At 43.4% G+C, this 20,234-nt stretch overlaps 1 protein-coding gene across 1 annotated transcript in view; it reads left to right on the top strand.

Moving 5' to 3' along the window:
* LOC126249291 (neuronal PAS domain-containing protein 4) overlaps positions 1-20,234 on the top strand; it is a 462,434-nt gene that overhangs the window by 281,737 nt on the left and 160,463 nt on the right. The window contains exons 7-9 of the mRNA XM_049950945.1: positions 4,897-5,009; positions 5,070-5,210; positions 13,797-14,097. Coding sequence (XP_049806902.1) covers positions 4,897-5,009; positions 5,070-5,210; positions 13,797-14,097 — 555 coding nt within the window. The remainder of the gene's footprint in view (positions 1-4,896; positions 5,010-5,069; positions 5,211-13,796; positions 14,098-20,234) is intronic.

The following is a 20,234-nucleotide window of genomic DNA, read 5'->3' as shown; positions in this document are numbered from 1 at the left end:
AAAGAGAGATTTACTTTACATAATTCTTTAGCAGTGGCAGAATTTCAATACAAGGCGCTCAACAGGCTGTGTATGAACTTTACCTCGCTAGCAGAAAAGCGAAAGAAGCATGCTACATAACGTTGATAAATCATTTACTCAGTTTTATACGTAATAAAACCAATACGATATGTATTGTTGTATGGGAAAAGTAGCTCTTGGGAAACTCCTCATATTCTTGGATAAACCACTTTCGTGTAATGAATGCCTGCCCTATTTCTGAACTAGAATTCCTACATCGACGTGTGGAATGCGTATCTAAGAAGTAAAATCCCAACTGAACAAGTGCAGTCGTCCGAGAACGCTTGAGTTTAATGAAGCTGCATCAGAAACACCTTCGCGTTGGGAAAAAGGTAAAAGGAAATTGCGTGTATGACGCTGATAGCTGGAAAGCCGCGTCAGTGAAGGAGATAGCGCGTAATTTTAGTTCTGAAACATATACTGAGACCCCCAACTAATCTCTATCAATGAACGCAAAACAAAGGCATGGAAATCTCAGAAAAGGAAAGGTCTTTTACTCTTGACAATGCCCGTCCAAGCCAGGTGAGTAACCAGTCAAAAAAAAAAAAAAAAAAAAGTTGCGGATATCAAGGAAACATTAAAATAGGAAGGGAACGTAGAAAAATAGAAGATATGTTATACATAGATGTAAGTTCATAATTGTCCACAATCTGTTAATGGAAAACAGCTATGCTCCGGGACCAATCGCTTCAGAATAGACTTCGGTTCTTTCAGACTGTGTTAATAGCTCACAGACACCCGAAACGATTGACTTGCGCCTGTGCAACTCTCCAGAAGAAAACAAGCACTCACCTTTGCGGAAGGAACAGGGCTGGTACAGTCTGTCTGTAAACTGAAGTGCCATCGGCGATCGAGGTTAGGTCAGTGAAATTTCCGTAGTGGTATACGTAGTGTCTACTTGTGTGCGATTCATGAGTCAGTTATGTTAGTTGCTAGCATCATTTCTTTTTATGTATTTACTGAGTGGCTTAATGAATCAGTTGGTCAATTCCTAATACCGCTGGTAGGCTTCTACTAATTATAGGTTAATAGACACTTAACATCTGAGGTCATCTGTCTCCAAACTGTCCTCCGTGACGGAATCAGTGTACCACAGAGATGTGGGTACCAGCCTAAGAACCACATCCCGGCTGGCCGCACAGCGGCCCTCGTCGTTAATCCGTCGGGTGGTTTGGAACCAGGTCAACGGCACCTCCCAGTCCTGGACACGGACATTTTAACGTGCATGGCTATCAGGGCGGGTAATTTTGTAGGAAGCCCGTCGTACAAACGGTTTCGACAAAGCGAACGTTCACCAAAAAATGAATTATCGTCTAATGTACAGTGCTGTAGGGAGACAAATAACTGTTCCAGTACTGAAATATTAGAGGAGATAAAGTTAAGATTGTATCTCATTTTTCTGAAATATCAAAACTCAAATATAGTGACAGCTCTTTGCTTGGAACGCACCTCCGTTACAGACACCTGCTTGAAGGTTACGCATAGCGTCGCCACCTATCGTAACTTCATTAAACAATACGGGCTGAAGCAGGGATGTTAAAAAAATGCCCCTCGACAAATTCCGCGTTTTTCCCTATTTATTTTACATTCTGACCCAAACAGATTAGAGCAACGATGGACTGGTTATTTGGGAGCGAGAGGAATTGTAGGACTGGGAGATGCAATGAGGCCAGCGTTTAAATGAGATGAGAAAGGGAGCAGTCGCTACGGAGCGGGAGAGGAACTCACTTTAGGTATGACGGACGTTCAAGAAGTGATGGAACACATTTCTTTTTCTCGGTCAATTTTGGTTGAAAAAATGAGGAATCTGTTGTGGGACGTTCTTGAATATTCCCGCTTCAGCCCACATAGTTTCATGAAGTTCCGATAGCTGGCGGCGCTACGCGTAACCTTCAATATGGTGTCTGTAGCGGAGGTGCGTTCCAAACAGAGAGCCGTCATTTAGTTTCTTTTTGCGGGAAACCAGAGTATCTCAGATATTCGTAGGCGCTTTATAATATCTACGGAGACCTGGTAGTGGACAAAAGCGCGGTGAGTCGTAGGGTGAGGCGTCTGTCATTACCGTAGCAGGATCGCTCTCACCTGTCCGATTCCCCGCCGGCCGCATGCAGCGAACGCTCTCATTCAAGGCGATCGACGGATCATAATCAAACACCTCGCTTCAAAACTGGAAGTATCTGTTGGTAGTGCTGACACAATCGTCCAATTCCTCGCCGCCTAACAGAACACCATAAACAGCTTCCATCTCTTTGGCCCAGTGAAGGATGCACTCCGCGGGAAGCAGTACGTGGGTGATGGGAGGGTTATTGATGTAGGAAAACGTTGGCTCCGACGTCGACCAGTAGAGAGGTACCATGCTGGCATAGATGCCCTCCCAGTAAGGTGGTGTAAGGCTGTCGCATTGAACGGAGATTATGTTCAGAAATGGGGTTTTGTAGACAAAAGGTTGGGAAATAATGTGATGATTTGGAATGCTGACTAAAACCAACCTTGTTTTTAAAAAAATGTGTTGCATTACTTATTGAATACTTCTCGTACCTGCTGCGGGTCCTCAACGACTGTAGTTACGCCTCTGGTCCACACATTGCTCAACACGCTGAATATCTTATCGCATCATATGTGCGGGAACAGCTTCATCAGCCTCCATGTAGTCCTCACCGAGTGTGCCTCCCCTCCCCCCCCCCCCCCCCGCACCCCACTAACACCTCCACCCAAAAATTCGGTGTTAACTCAATGAAAATGGAGATGCCGTGAAAACAGCTGCCCAGTTAGGTGGCAGAGATATATGAGAGTAAAATTCAGAAGATGGTTGTCCGCTAAATGCATTAATACTGGTTGAAATTTTATTGGAAAGTATATTATGGTATAGGCTTTCGTGTAATGCACTATTGGCCATTAAAATTGCTGCACCAAGAAGAAATGCAGATGATAAACGGGTATTCATTGGACAAATATATTATACTAGAACTGACATGTGATTACATTTTCACGCAATTTAAGTGCATAGATCCTGAGAAATCAGTACCCAGAACAACCACTTCTGGCCGTAATAACGGCCTTGATACGCCTGGGCATTGAGTCAAACAGACCTTGGATGGCGTGTACAGGTACAGCTGCCCATGCAGCTTCAACACGGTACCACAGTGCATCAAGAGTAGTGACTGGCGTATTGTGACGAGCCAGTGTCTCGGCCACCATTGACCAGAAGTTTTCAATTGGTGAGAGATCTGGAGAATGTGCTGGCCAGGGCAGCAGTCGAACATTTTCTGTATCCAGAAAGGCCTGTACAGGACCTGCAACATGCGGTCGTGCATGTTGCTGAAATGTAGTGTTTCGCAGGGATCGAATGAAGGTTAGAGTCACGGGTCGAAACAATCTGAAATGTAACGTCCACTGTTCAAAGTGCCGTCAATTCGAACAAGAGGTGACCGAGACGTGTAACCAATGGCACCCCATATCATCACGCCGGGTGATACGCCAGTATGGCGATGACGAATACACGCTTCAAAAAATGGTTCAAATGGCTCTGAGCACTGTGGGACACGGATGCGACCATCAAGATGCTGTAAACAGAACCTGGATTCATCCGAAAAAATGACGTTTTGCAATTCGTGCACCCAGGTTCGTCGTTGAGTACACCATCACAGGCGCTCCTGTCTGTGATGCAGCGTCAAGGGTAACCGCAGCCATGGTCTCCGAGCTGACATTTTATGCTGCTGCAAACGTCTTCGAACTGTTCGTGCAGATGGTTGTTGTCTTGCAAACGCCCCCATCTGTTGAGTCAGGGATCGTGACGTGGCTGCACGATCCGTTACAGCCATGCGGATAAGATGCCTGTCATCTCGACTGCTAGTGATACGAGGCCGTTGGGATCCAGCACGGCGTTCCGTATTACTCTCCTGAACCCACCGATTCCATATTCTGCTAACAGTCATTGGATCTCGTCCAACGCGAGCAGCAATGTCGTGATGAGATAAACCGCAATCGCGATAGGCTACAATCCGAACTTTATCAAAGTTGGAAACGTGATGGTACGCATTTCTCCTCCTTACACGAGGCATCACAACAACGTTTCACCAGGCAAAAAAATGGTTCAAATGGCTTTGAGCACTATGGGACTTAACATCTATGGTCATCAGTCCCCTAGAACTTAGAACTACTTAAACCTAACTAACTTAAGGATAGCACACAACACCCAGCCATCACGAGGCAGAGAAAATCCCTGACCCCGCCGCGAATCGAACCCGGGAACCCGGGCGTGGGAAGCGAGAATGCTACCGCACGACCACGAGATGCGGGCTTCACCAGGCAACGCCGGTCAACTGCTGTTTGTGTATGAGAAATCGGTTGGAAACGTTCCTCATGTCAGCACGTTGTAGGTGTCGCCACCGGCGCCAACCTTGTGTGAATGCTCTGAAAAGCTGATCGTTTGCATATCACAGCATCTGCTTCTTGTCGGTTAAATTTCGCGTCTGTAGCACGTCATCTTCGTGGTGTAGCAATTTTAATGGCCAGTAGAGTAATAAAATTAATATTGAAAAATGCATTTGTGCTCTTTTATTATAAAAACTGTATTCAAAAACGCGCCTCGTATATTAACAAAAATTCGTAGGCTCTTTGAAAAGCTCTTGCGATATAATTACGATACAGTTGCTGTATTTCTGGTACCGAAGCATTTCGTCTAACATCTGCCCATTTCTGATTTATGATTCGTGCTGTACGTATTATACATCAAATGTGGGACGTAGGAGTTTTACTAACCGCTGATGCCAGGTTGTCCATGTTGGATCAGGTTGCGGCGTGCAGCAGTGATTGTGAAGTGCGCGCGTGTTGCAGTGGAGAGCCCGGTGCCCGTGGACTACTCGCGACACGCCCACCACGAGCCGCCGCCTGCAGACGACGTGCACCGGCGGAAGCTGCCGCGCCTGCTGAAGCCCGTCTCGCCGGAGGTGGCCGTCGAGCTGGATCGGGGCGGCGGGGGCGGCGGCGGGGGCGGTGCGGGGGCGGCGCTGCTGGCGGCGGCGGCGGGGCGTGCACGCGCTCACGTCAAGGCGGCCGCCGCCGACCCGGCGGACCTCATGGAGCAGTGGAACCCCAGCCCGCCCTGGTCCGACACGGCGCTGCAGAAGGTGCCCGACATCAGCCACCAGGTCAGCGTCCTCCGCAGTCCGACTCGCTCTGTCGGCTATCCATTATACAGTCTGTGTCGTGGTGGATCTCAGTTCCTGATCACCGCAGTCTGCGCCAATAGCTCAGGTTAAATTATTAACCTCTGCTCTCCTTATTCGGCGTTTGACACTGTGATGGTGTTCCACCTTCAGTGTCAAGCTGCCCAGTACTAAAGCTGCTATCGAACATTATGGGTTTGTTTTTTCTACTCATCTGGATTAAATTACATTTTTCTGTATTTAGAGCTAGCTGCCATTCATCACTCCAACTAGAAATTTGACTGAATCCTCTTGTATTGTCCTACAGTCACTCAACGACGACACCTTCCCATGCAGCACAGCATCTTCATCTAACAGCTGCAGACTGCTGCTTACACTTTCTGCCAGATACCCTTATCTTTGATGAACACTTGCGGACGTGAACACTAATTTCGGTGGGCCCTTTGGCGATTTTCTCAGAAAGAAAGAAAGAATGAAAGAAAAACTAGACAACGTTGTCATTGGCGAGGTAGAATGTGGTTGGACTAGGAAGAATCGAAAAGGAAATCTGCTATGCTCTTTCCAGTGTATCTTCTCAGATTTGCTCAAGCATTTTTTGGGAACAACGGAAAACCTAAACCGGAATGACAAGGATTGAATTTGAACCATTATCCTCGTAAAATGCAAATCGCGTGTCTTACGTAGCAGGAGCTGTTTGAGAGGAGTAGGATATGTTCCGGAGGCTTCTGTCTCATCCTCATCTGCAACACAAGCAAGATACTAAAGCTCCGTACTCACCCGTCTCAGTCTGCTATACTTGCAACACAACAGTTACATTTCGCTATGGAAAGATGCCAACTTGAACTGAGAAAGGAAACTTGCTCCCAATTAGCCAACAACATCATACGAGTTTGCTTTACTTCAATCTGTTCGTATACAAATTAGTCGTAATGAGGTAGTCTTCTGTAGAGAGTGAACCTCTTAAAGATTTTCTGTTGTGTGTTTTGAAACATTAAATATATTGGTGTATCATGTGGTATAGATTATAGCTAGAGCTTTTCTCATTGTTATCCAATCCAAAGACATCATTCAACAAACTAATATAGTTGATGACTTTTTTATTATTACCGCTTTTAACCATGGGCAATGCTGTCAACAAAATTCTTGTGCCACTGAAAGTTTCCAGTCTACATGAAGTATGGTAATTAGGTGCACATGGATTTTTGGTTGAATTTTGGTCTGATATGCAGCCGAAACATAGTTTAACCCAAAGTTCATAAGTAAACCAGCTGTGTACGAGAAAGCAATGTCTTTAACGAAAACTTAACTTTTGTCTGCTTAGCCCCAACCTTCACGGTCCACTCATATAGCCAGTTTACCTGCCCCTATTATTTTCAGCCTAATCGAAACACTAGATAAGAATATTTTTCGCAGTTACTGCAAGTGTAACTAAACGTTTCTGGAAGGGGGTCAAAATTTCAAGGTAACACCACTGATTTTTCACACATCACACATTTATTCTTTCATTGACATCATGAAGATTGACCCCGGAAGCTCCATAACACAGTAATATCACTCAGCTGCGTTGAGAACGTCTGTAGCACAACGCAGATTTCTTTCGACTATGTTAAGTAGGATTACAATGCCTTGAATGAAAAGATTTCTTGTTGTTTCAGTTTCCCTTTCATTGAATGTCAGAATTAACATAGCCTTACACAGTAGATGTGAGGATGCAGTATTCAAAACAGTTCTAGGGACGTACAATTGTACTTCTGTATTAGATGAAGACCATGATACGAGTGCTTACAGAAGCAGCTTTAATGATGCGTAATATCCAAGAAACCGAAAGGAGCGCTGAATGTTGAAGATCGTAACTCGAAAGCAGTTCTAGTATTTTTTTTAGAATATGGTCATACCGCATGCCGTTGTAACTTCCTATTCAGTCTCACAGGGTTTAAATATCTTCATAAAAGTGGAAAATGTTTCGTCCTCGTTTAAAAAAAAATACCAGGCGAGGTGACGCACTGACAAGCTACTGGTCTAGCATCTTCAAATTCTCGTCCGGCTGTTCTATCTAGGTTTTCTGCTGTTTCTCAAAGTCGCTCGAGGCAAATACAGGGATGATTCCTGTGCAAAAAACACTCTTAATTCTTTGCGTAGTGCGAGCTTTTACTCCGTCTCTAATGAGCTTGTCGTCAACGGGACTTTAAATCTAAGTATTTCTTTATTTTAATGATATAGTCTGAGATATTCACTCATATCATGCATTTCATGGACCAGGAACTAAGAAGCAAGGGCATAATAACTTAAATATCATTAAAGTGAAAATATATCAGCCCGTCAGCTCAAGAAGTGTAGAGATTGGATTAATAAAACGTTGAGAAAAGTTAAGACTTTTTCTATTTTTTCTTTTTTTTTTCTTTGCTGTTTCAGGCGTTCCACTTAGTCTCTCACCACTTGACTGCAACACACAGTACGTTCATACAACCATTTGAAACTGTCAGAAAAGTCCTTCTTTGTGATGTTGTTTAACCCGCGCGTCACAGTGTCTTGAATATCGGTTACATAGTCAAAGAGTTGACCTTTCATGTGAATTTCTGCATTTTGCTGTTCTGTGGTAGATTCGTGTTGATAACATCAGGTCTCGTCACCCGTGACGATTTTTGCATAAAAAAAAGGCCGAGTTTGCATTTCAATAAAGCCGCGACAGGCGTCCACGCGTTGTTGTTTTTGTTCTGGAGTAGAGATGTGCGGGATAAACTTTGCACACACTTTTCTCTTTTTCAAAACATTCTGGGTGATGTCTTGAACACCTAACTTAGAGATTTTGCTCCACTGCGACTTGTGACTCAACGTTGACGCACCTTACCTACACACAAATTTGTGGTCGAGTGCACGTATGTTGTGTACAGTTGTTAGTTTAAGCTGCTACCGTAGATACTGCGTTGACATCGTTCGTACGCCAAGAATAAAACCAGTCTCGGAATTTCTTGGACGTCCTACACAGTTAAATATACAACTCTAAAGAGTCAGTCCGCATTTGAACAGGCTTCAGAAGCCCCAGCGGTACCGATCGACCGTCGTGTCACCTGACGGGCGTCACTGGATGCGTATATGGAGGGGAATGAGGTCAGCACACCGCTCTCCCGGTCTTTGTCGGATTTCGCGACAGGAGCTGCTACGTGACAGGGGCTTCTACTTGTCAATCAAGTAGCTCCTCAATTTGCCTCCCAAGGGCTAAGTGCTCCCTTGTTGTCAACAGCGTTCGGCAGACCCGGACGGTCAACCACCCAAGTGTTAGCCAAGGCCGACAGCGCTTAACTTGGTGACTGCCGGGAACCGGTGTCATCCCTGCAGCAAGGCCGTTGGCGTAAAGAGTTACGCATTTTCTTTATAATGAGACTTGAGTAAAATAAAATGGGGCAATGGAAACGGTTAAGAAGACTTCTCAAATCGTCACTGTTCCCCTGAACAGAGCACATTATGTAGATGTCGTTAGTTTACTATTACCGATTAGTAAACGTGTATAAATGAGGCAAGAAAGACATATCGTAAGTGTTAGTGAACTCAATATAAGAAGCGTTAGTGGATATTGGTATATTCCCCATACCAAATGGGGACGTCACGCAATGTGCTCTCTCTGTGATGCAACTAGTACACTATCACCTTTGTATGCTGAAGAGCGGAAATGGTTTTATGAAGGCCGCAGGATGCTTAACTTGAAATTCAACAAAGCATGTACCCAATGACATGAATAATCGTAGCGTCGGATAAGCAACACTGCACTGAAGGCAAGGTCATGCTTTTTTGTGGTCTGTTGATGATTTGCTGGACGAGTGCTTGTTAAATGTGTGCCTTTTTTATGGGTAACTGAGAAAATGGGAGTATATTGTTGTACAGTATTATGATGAGGAGCTGTGTGCGGTCAATTATTCCCCTCTTCCTGGCGATAGAAACGCGTGCCATCACTGAGATTCTCGCTGGATATTTCTGTATCAGATAGCACTATCTAACGCTTCATTTGCTTGAAGTGAGTTAAGGAGAGCACGGAAAATGTGGCCAAGGATGGTCAACCAGTTATCTGGACGTTCTTCCCGACTATCAATAAAGTTCCTTAACCGTTGTGAAAAATTACTCGGTGATGCTCATGGGATTGAGTGATCTCGGCCTTCGACCCCGTGAAAAAGATGAATATGAATATGGTGCTTCTTTCGGTTGGTTACTGTGGTGTATAGCAAAAGTACCAGATTATTGATCAGCAAGGGATTACAGACTAAGTGCGTGGAATGTAGTTTGAATTTATTTGTGAAGCAGTAAACAAAGAAAAAATTGCTGCAGGAAAGAAGTAACAATAATGAACTGGCTGCAGAGAGATAATATTCAATATGAGTGTGAGAACTGTAAGTCTAGTTATCCGTACGTTTAACTACAATGATTAAAAAATTCTAAGCAGCAGAGACACTGTAGGATACGAATTATCACAGGCAATGATGGAAGCCATGAAATGCAGTACTTACGTAGTAGAGGTGCAGTGGTATATTTATAATGAAAATTCGTACAGATTTCACAACGTGGGAAAGCGGGACAAGAGACATACATAACGTTCACATTTTACACAAGTCAGCCTCCCAACGTAAAGGTCGATGTGGGACTCGCAATATTGAATATGTCCTCCTCTGGCACCAACGCACATTTTGCAGCTGGCTACCAAACTGTTTGCCGGCCGCGGTGGTCTCGCGGTTCTAGGCGCTCAGTCCGGAACCGCGCAACTGCTACGGTCGCAGGTTCGAATCCTGCCTCGGGCATGGATGTGTGTGATGTCCTTAGGTTAGTTAGGTTTAAGTAGTTCTAAGTTCTAGGGGACTGATGACCACGGGTGTTAAGTCCCATAGTGCTCAAAGCCATTTGAACCATTTGAACCAAACTGTTTAGCGGTCCTTGGGCGATATTGCCCCACTCCTCTCTCAAGGCGGTTTTCACTGGCTCTGAGCACTAAGCGACTTAACTTCTGAGGTCATCAGTCACCTAGAACTTAGAACTAATTATACCTAACTAACCTAAGGACATCACACACATCCATGCCCGAGGCAGGATTCGAACCTGCGACCGTAGCGGTCGCTAGGTTCCAGACTGTAGCGCCTAGAACTGCACGGCCACTCCGGCCGGCGCGGTTTTCAGTTATTGCACGGTTCAGGGAGGGCTGTTCGTTGAGAAACACGTCTGATAAGAGCAACCCAGGCCTTTTCTGTAGGGATTAAGTCTGTATGGAGGCCATACAATACGTTCAATATCTGCACTTTCCTTTGTACGACTCTTCGTCCGTCCTGTATGGGCGGTCATTGTCGTCCAAAAACAGAAGGTTGCTACCCATCGCAACTATAGACAGACGGACACCATCGAGAATAAACTCCCAGCAGTACCGGTGTGCCGAAACGGTACTTTGAACAAAGACAAGCAGCAGTGTTCGGCCGTCGCGCACAATGCCTGAAAATTAACGTGGATTTGGCGCAACTGATTCGCATGTCTGCCACGACCAATCACGTTATGCGATTTTATATACGTTTTTACAGCAACGTCTCAGTGTTGCCACATTATAATGCAGCTACGAATTTCCATCGTGTCGCGATAAACGGTTGCACTTTGAAGTTAAAAGCTGGCAACAGCGTAACCAACTTTTAGGGATCGCCCCTCGCCATACCAAACATGGAATTTACACCGATGGTAATGGAAACGTTACACTATGAATAACCAGTCCTATATTTACTGAACTTTGTGGAGATTTTTTCAAATCATGGGTATTAATAATTAAATTACCATTTTATTCGCAACTGATACCCAGTATCGACGTCAGTATCAGGTGTGACCCTTACGGGCATGAACACACTTTAGTAATCGTTGGGTGTGGAAGTAAACAGCCTTCAGAAGTCATGCTGAGGAACGTCTTGCCGCGCCTGAAACACCTACTGTGTCAGTTCGTGAAGGTACCGGTTCGTACATCTATGTACATCTTCCTATTGCATCCCAGACGTCCCCTGTTGGTCTCTAAACAGTGAGACGAGCAGACCACTCAAGGATCCGTGCATGACTCAGTGGGTTTGTGGTGTGAACTGCAGTGGAAAATGCCATTGGTACTCAGGCTATGGAGGATACGACAAGAAGGTTTACCATTACTGCTACGTACCGACAAGCATTCAGCCTCCTTGCAGTAACTAAGAAGTCAGTGGTCTGACTCGATAGCTCCCTACCGCATGATTCCAGGAATTCGAAAGGTGTAGGTCTCTACAATCGCAGCTTCATATGAGCTATCACCAGATCGTCTACGGACAAGTTAGTATCAACCAGACTGCCAGAGACTGAAGCGAGACTTGTCGCTCAATACCACAGAATGTCACTCGACGTCCCAGCTGACTCTGCACAATGCAAGTCTTTATTGTCGCAAATGGGAACTCGAAGTCTGATTCCATCTTCCAGTAATCTGTTCCCTACAGTTCGTGGTGAAACGTGCCTGTAATCTAACTTCGGTTTCAGCTGTCGTCATCCGTCTTTTCGTCAGAGCCATTCGTGCAATTTTATGACCTCGTAGTGTGGTTCTTCAGGAAGGATTCGCACCTACTTTTCTCGTCACACTGTTGCCTTCAGTCGATATCGCCACTACCCGTCTCCAGTCATTGCACTATAGCCTTTTGTGTGATCTGGGGGTACTGTGCTCCCATCTCCCTTATGCCAATGATTCGACCTATCTCAGTATAAAGAAGATTGCGACAAGCTGCACTAGTACGTCATCTGATCATACTGTGTTTCGCTCTTCACTTGCAAAATGTGCAGTAACATTACACACACACAATAGCCAAGAATCTTCATCTGTAGGAATGGCTTTTTCCTGTAGTGAAAATAATTTCACCTTGGGATAAAATTTAAATCAATATATTCCACGCTCATGGAAATACAGGATTAACCTCCCCCCTCCCACCTCCCATATAGCCGCTCAAGTTAGCACACCGCTTCCGTGATTGGGGGAGGAGCGCTGGATCTGTAACGAATGCGCCCAGGGATTGACGACGCGGACTGGTGTGTCGGCCAGCCTGGCTGTGGTTTTTAGGCGCTTTCTCACATCAACTTAGGTGGATACCGGGCTTTTACCCATGTCCCACTATTATTCGCGAAAATTTCTCATACTTTTACATGTGTAGCACTAGACGCACTCATGTGGGGTACAGCGGGGAGCGGGACGGTGGAGTGGGACAACCATCGACCACCCTATACCACTAAACTGACGGTGCTGTGTTCCAGTGTCGTTAATGCCAAGGAAAAGAAGATGGAAATTCTGAATTATCATTTTGTTAGCGTTCGGTCAAAGTGTATATGGTGTAATATTTTCCATTACCATTTTTAGGATAAAATTAAGTCATCAGTTGCAAATAGATTTTATTATGCTTGACCAGTTTCAACAAATTACTTTCTCGTCTTGAGAAGCTTAGAAAATTAGGGATATTATAAATCTTTAGATCTTGGTTATACATTTATGTGAAGCCTAAAAAGTATATTACAGAGACTTACTTAGTCCTACTTTAGAAGAAGTCAGTATCTTCTTGATAGAAGCATAATGTCGTGGTATGTCCATATTGTATGCGATTATTTTAAACTCTGATTGACAATTTACCATAAGGAATATATATAAAAGCATATATAAAAATATAAGAAAGATATGTAATTAAGTGATGTATAATTCATTTCAAAATATGACACACAGTTCTAATATAGAATGGGCTAATTTTGACATTTTACAAGAGATGATATGCAATCAGAATTTTGTCTGTTTCTTAATGCAAGTTTATCATTCAACATTTTTTTTTAATTCAGGAGAGAATGTCAGTATATTTCAAATTCTTGTAAAATGTTCATTTTGTAGCCCTTGTCAACCATACGTCAAATTTCCATGTTCAGCAAGGATGCAGAAATTGACATATATGAATTCGCACCATCTTTGTTGCGTAAGTACTCACGAATGCGGTTCTTAAATTCGGACATATGTTAGATTATAGTTTATATGTTTATATGTTAGATTATAGTTTATATATTCCATAGTTGAGAAATTTGTCAGTTGGAGGTATCTCATTACGTATAAAGAGCAACTTGCTGGCATTATTGGTGGTAAAGGACACAATGATGTAATATATTTTAGATAAATTGGCTATACGATATGAAATGTCACCTATAAATGGGATTGTAGTGTATTTCTTGATAGTAAGGCCACTTTTAGGCTTTTTAAGATGACACAGTAATTAGTCGAAACTCGTAAACCATAATAAAATTGGTCCTAAAAATAATACAACAGCTACTAATATTACTATATCCTCAGGACATATTCTGTAACCGGATTAACATTCAGAGGACAAATCCTCCAAACCAGAATGTACTTTGCTTATGTCAACATTCATCTGTAGCTAACAAGCTGCAGTCCGCTAAGCAATGGCCGCAACGCAGAACTCTGCCCCGCGCCGCCACCAATCTTCCAGTGCTACCGCGCATAGCTTTAGCGTAAGCTCGGAGGGAGCAGAGCTGTGAGCACGGTGTGGCGGTGTGTGGCAGGAGCTGAGCCCGTACACGACGTGCACGCCGCCGACGCCGAGCGGCACCCCGGCGCACCCGTCGGCGAGCGCGTTCACGTTCGAGTGGTCGGCGGCGGGCGAGCAGTACGTGCCGAGTGTGGGGGCGGGCGCGCTGCCGCCGCTGGCCGCAGCCCCCGCGCCGCCCCCTCACGAGGAGCCGCCGCCCTGGCACCAGCTGCACCAGCCGCACCAGCTGCACCACCACCGCCTCTTCCCTCTGCAGCCGCCCCCGCACCCGCAGCGGCCGGCGCACTCGCCAGACGACACGCCACCCGCCAAAGGTGTGATACTTACTATCTCTGGAAACTCGCTCCTTCAGTTACAATGACAGCGTGCTCTGCATAATATGACGCAGGACTCGCCATTGCTATGCACGCTTCTTCATTACGCTTCCTTTTTTTCTTCTTTATTGTACCTGACTTACGCCAAGTTGGAACTGTAGGCTCTCCATCGAATCCTGTTCTGGTTATCTTCCTTCACCTGTCTGTATAGTCATCCATTTTTAATATCGCCCATCATTGCAGTTCTCTTCCTACCTCTTCCTCTACCTTAAGCATTGTCCTCCATAGCCACGTTTTAAAACTTTGTAAATATTTTTCCTCTTTCTTTTTAACTGTCCGTGATTCACTGTTGTATAACACTATACTTCAGACATAACATTCAGCCAATCTGACTCTTGAGTCGTCTATGGCCTGACCTAACAATTCTTCTCCATATTATATAATACATGAAACGTATTCGCAGTTGCGAATACGAACAACCATAAATTGTACAAGGGAGTGACGACAGTGAAAATTTGTGCCGGACCGGGCTTCGAACCCGGATTTTCCGCTTTACGCGAGCGGCCGCCTTAACCACTTTGGCTATCCGTGCATGACTCCATGCACACATGTCCGAAGGAACATTGCTCCATTCTTCGTAACAACACAGGAACTCCAATTATCTTAGTCATCCGCCGATACCAGGCAGCAACTTTCAATTATAATGTTATCCTTTGTACGGGAATTACATAATGTTCGTAAGAGTACGGGTTGTGAAACAGAGACGACGACGTATGAAAGTCTGTATCTGGCCGTGAGTCGTGCATGGATAGCCAAAGCGGTTAAGGCAACCGCTCGGCTAAAGCGAGAAATCCTGGCTCGTGTTCCGGTCCGGAAAAAATTTTCACTGTTGTCATTCCCTTATAGAGCTGGTCGTTGTTCAGTTAGCAACTGCGGAAACATTTCATGTATTTCATAACGGCTGTGGTCACCGCACTGCCTGTTCATTCGGACATATCTGACGTATCTTTTGTTTACCGTCTATTTTTCCTATCTACATCAACATTTGGCAAAAAAATGGTTCAAATGGCTCTGAGCACTATGGGACTCAACTGCTGTGGTCATAAGTCCCCTAGAACTTAGAACTACTTAAACCTAACTAACCTAAGGACAGCACACAACACCCAGCCATCACGAGGCAGAGAAAATCCCTGACCCCGCCGGGAATCGAACCCGGGAACCCTGGCGTGGGAAGCGAGAACGCTACCGCACGACCACGATACGCGGGCAAACAACATTTGGCAACATCAGATGATGCACAGTACAAATTAATGTTTTATGAAGAAATCTATACAGTTCTGCTTTCATTGTCTTGTATTTGTAGTCACTATTTAAATGAATAATTTGCTGATTGGAGATGGAACCTCGTAAAAACTGATAAAGGCAGTTTTGGAACGTGTTACTTAAGTCTATTTTTACAACTTAAAAGAAAATCGTGACTACGACAAAATTGCGTATGATTTGTGTGTAAACCATCAATAGCTACTCTATAATGCCTTAAAACATTTTATTGTCCCATTATTAACCTTTCAATACACTGCATTCTCATGATATGGTGTGTCTTCACACTAAATTTGTATTGTATCTCATGTAAAGTTAGTCACTGAGATTGTGGTGCTATTCGAACCAGCTGGATTTGGGTACTTCTATCAAATTATGGTTACAAATAAAAGATGTCCATGGTATTTGGTCCCTTGCACATGATATGATCCCGAACTTAGTGAGTATAATACTTTAAAAGGATCCGTGACTCACCAGAAGGAAAAACAAATCACTTACATGCACGTTGTTCATCAAAATGCGTGCAAACATTCAACCCGATGTGAGGTATGACACTTCACTACATCACGATTATTGGCATGTAGCATTTGTTTGTTGAAAGACAAAGACAAAGACTGCTACACCGTCATCACCTCATGTATACAGATTTGAAGAAATAAAGATGGGTTCAGGAGGAATAGCAAAATTTTTAGGACGTAGTAGTACAGATTAATTAGAATAAAACAATCCATGCAAAACCGGCGCTAGAATGCTGCTAGAATGAAACCGAAACAAATACGCATAGATGGTGTTATTCGAAGATAAATGATTAAGCTCAACGTTGATTTTCATAAATTTTACATTCGACTTCAGTGCACTTTCGAATTCTCTTGACAACACGTCACGTGAAGTCTTTCTCCCGTAGCCTTGGCGCTCTTCTATGAGGCCAGCACTATTTACTTGCGCTTCCTCTTTCTTCATAGGCCTCACCTTTCAACCATACCCACATGCGAAACTCTAACGTGTAAGTTCCGGGAGCCTTGGCGACCATTTCCATCAATGTATTTCCCAGGGAATATTACGTTCAGATGTTGTGTCACCGGGTGTTCAAAGACCATACCCATCCTTACACAAAACCTCGGGCATGGATGTTTGTGCTGTCCTTAGGTTAGTTAGGTTTAAGTAGTTCCAAGTCTAGGGGACTGATGACCTCAGATGTTAAGTCCCATAGTGCTCAGAGCCATTTGAACCATTTGAACTTACAGAAAAAGGAACCTCTTCCATTAGTGATGGGAGCTCGTTTTCAAGAAAGTCTCGATGACGGTGGCCTTTAAAATGACGGTAAAAGTCAGCAGTGGTGGTTACACCTCGGCGAAGCAATTCATAGTACTCGACACCGTCGCTGTTCCACTAGATGCATAACATAATCTTTAGTGGACGCACTAGGTCTTTGTACGAGGAGTTGTTGTTTTGTTTGGGCTCAACCATTCATTTCTTTTCCTTATGTTAGTATAAAGACACCAGGTTTCTTCACCAGCGACGATATAAGAGAGGAATAGTCGATGTTGTTCACGAGCCAATTGATGACGAGGGAGCAAAAATGCACATATGGCCACCCGCTGATTTTTGTGATTTTTGGCTTAGAACATGCGGTACCCATACACCTGATTTTTGAAACTTTCCCATTGCATGCAAATGTCGCACGATGGGAATGATCATACTTCATCACATTTGCCAGTTCTCGAGTATAATGACGTGAGACATTGTGGATTAACGCGTTTAACCGATTTTTATCAAACCGTGAATGTCTTCCTGAACGTGAGGAATCAGTAATGTCAAAACGACCCTCCTTAAAACGAATAAACCATTTTCTTGCCGTGCTTTTTCCAACGACTTTATCCCCATAGACGGCGTAAATGTTTCCAGCTGCCTCCGCTGCTTTCACACATCTATTGATTTCAAAGGAAAGAATAAGTCGGAGATGTTCCGATTTCTCCACTTGGCACTCCATTTTCTAGCGTCCACAGCTCCGTTCTCAATCTAAAACCGACAAAATGACACCAAGGAAACTCAAACATCAACACTGAACTACAAATAAAAAATGACAATCGATAGCTAAACTGATAGCAACCGGAAAAACAATGTGCAAAACATTAGAGGCTACGGACTTACGCACCAACCTGGTGTTAGGATTATATTTGCTTTATTCTAGTCTCTTGGTAATGTTTCACTGCCCAAACAGCTTGAAAACATTTTAGCTAAATGCTTCACAGAATGCTATTCGATCAGCTTTAAAATATCGACTGAAAGAACTTCTCTACCAAGAGCTGTTCCATTTTCATCTTGTCTGAAGCAGATAACACTTCTGATGGGAGTGTTTCTTGGATACGGGAGACAGAAACACCCATTTAATCTGGAATTATGGCGTACTGTACATATTACTGTAATATTTCCAGTGTAGTTGAGTGTTCATTTGTTATCTGTAATTTGGCCCCTAACTATGTCAAACGCTATTAGCTAATTCTTTTTAATCGTAAACTTCCGCTTGGCTATCTTTAAATCAGATTTAACTTCAAGACTTGCTTTCAGTGTACCTTTTTCATACTTCTAGAGGCCTTCTTTCATGCTCTTTGTCAGGGGCTTGTACAGTTATGTGCATTCAGTCTTATCTTAGTTTGTTTCCACTTTAATTTTTCTTCTCTTTTCCATCAAACTCATCGTTTTATTTGTCAGTTTCTTGGGTTAGTTTTTAGAATTACATAAGCCAACCAATTCTCTGGTTGTCGTGGTTAGTATCTTTGTTACGTCTTCTGCTTTACATTCTTTTAATTTTCTCTTAATTTTTCAGTGAAAGTCTTCTTATAATTATTAGAGGTTTTTGAGATAAAGTATTTTTATTTTCCTTTAGTTACTTGCAGTCATTCATCTTTTGTATTCACTTCAAACCTTCCTCTTATTAATCGATGGTCACTATTTGTATTGAACCTGTTCAGCACGGAGGCATCTTTAACATTCTGAGACCTGAAAAACATATTCACAATATGTGGTATCATTCATTCTGCAAACTGAATCAATCTCTTATCTCTGTCATCTTTCATCTATTCTGTATTTGCCAAAAACTGAATCAACTTCTTTGTTTGTTTTAACTTCGGCATTAAAGTCATCAGTTATGAATCTATAAAATCAATCTATCCATTTTTCAAAGTCCTCTTTCATGCATTCCTAGGATTTCAACTCGTGATCGGAATGACTAGAGGAAGGTGCATATGCTTGAACTCTTTGGATTTTATACATTTTAAAATTTTTTTGGGACAGAACATGCAGTTATTCTTGAAGTTTTTTTGTAGTACTGCTGTCTTATCTATAATGGTTTGTTTACTAAAAATCCGAATGCAGATAATTTTCCATTTGGTTCACCACAGTAATAGAAGAGGTTTCCAGAATTTAGGCGAAGGCAGTTATCACCTTTAGAACGTATTTCACTTAAGCCAAAAATGCTAGTTGATTTTCTGTAATTACTCTTCTGTTCCTGTCAACCTGTCATTTCCCAATAGTGAACGACAACTGTATGTGCATGTGTGAAAGAACTGTTTTTCTTGTTCTGTAAAATTAAAATTTTCTGACCTTAAAGCGGCTCCCAACTGGAAATCCGAATGTGAGACTAATTTGATTCCGAAACATTTTACCTTACTGCCGCACATCATGTCTCGTAGGTGAGGAGCATAATCACCACACATGCTTCAGAACGGATTAGCGATGTAATTTTCGAGGCTGCCAGTAACATGGGGTAAGAGACGCCTCTGACAGGCTGTTCCAATGGAATAGAGACGCCGTCCATGTTGTTAGTTTTAGTCCGCTCGGGTATTTCATTTACCCGGTGCCACACATACGTGGAAGGCTTTGCCCATTCTCCATCTGGAGAGGTGCCCACGGGGCACTAGCAACCCTGAACGGGGAAACTCTGAACAAATGAATAAAAACATGTTAGCTAACTTAAATTCATCAATTATTCTTCTGTATCTTCGGAATCTACGAATCTAGTATGAGCAGTTATTACAGCTGAGTAACGTGGCTCCCATGATCCAAAGCTAATGCGAACTCGTTTCTTTTCTTTCCATTTCTTTTCTTAAATAAGTAATATTAATATGATACTGTGTTATAGTGTGGATAATTTTTTGTCAAAATTGTTATTTAATTTCGGATTTATTGAGAACATAAGTTTTTCGAACTATTTCGGTATAATGCTGCCTTTCGAATAAATCTTATCCTTCAGTAACGGTTCTGCGATATGTGAGTTGTCGGTCGGCCACATTACATATGATGAAACGCAGAACACCAACATCATCATTCACTTAAGAATAGAATGTATGTTGAGATACCTATTTAGACTGCAACACAAACCGCCATACGCAGCATATCAGTAGAAGCCCTACTGATGAAAAATGACGACGTGTTGGTCTCCTCTGAGCAAATAAAACTGCACAGAGACTTGCGCTGAAACATTTTACTGTGATAGATTCCGATGTTTGCATTCTCTTCGTGTTGCCTCAATTGCGGTCTTAAGACAGAGTTCTGCTCCGATCACGCAATATGTGTGGAATGCGTGAGCAAGCCCGCATCTCGTGGTCGTGCGGTAGCGTTCTCGCTTCCCACGCCCGGGTTCCCGGGTTCGATTCCCGGCGGGGTCAGGGATTTTCTCTGCCTCGTGATGGCTGGGTGTTGTGTGCTGTCCTTAGGTTAGTTAGGTTTAAGTAGTTCTAAGTTCTAGGGGACTGATGACCATAGCTGTTATGTCCCATAGTGCTCAGAGCCATTTGAACCATTTTTTTGCGTGAGCA

This window comes from Schistocerca nitens, chromosome 3, assembly GCF_023898315.1.
Source record: "Schistocerca nitens isolate TAMUIC-IGC-003100 chromosome 3, iqSchNite1.1, whole genome shotgun sequence".
Lineage (NCBI taxonomy): Eukaryota > Metazoa > Arthropoda > Insecta > Orthoptera > Acrididae > Schistocerca > Schistocerca nitens.
Note: the sequence above shows the minus strand (reverse complement) of the source record. Positions and strands in the feature narration are given on the sequence as shown.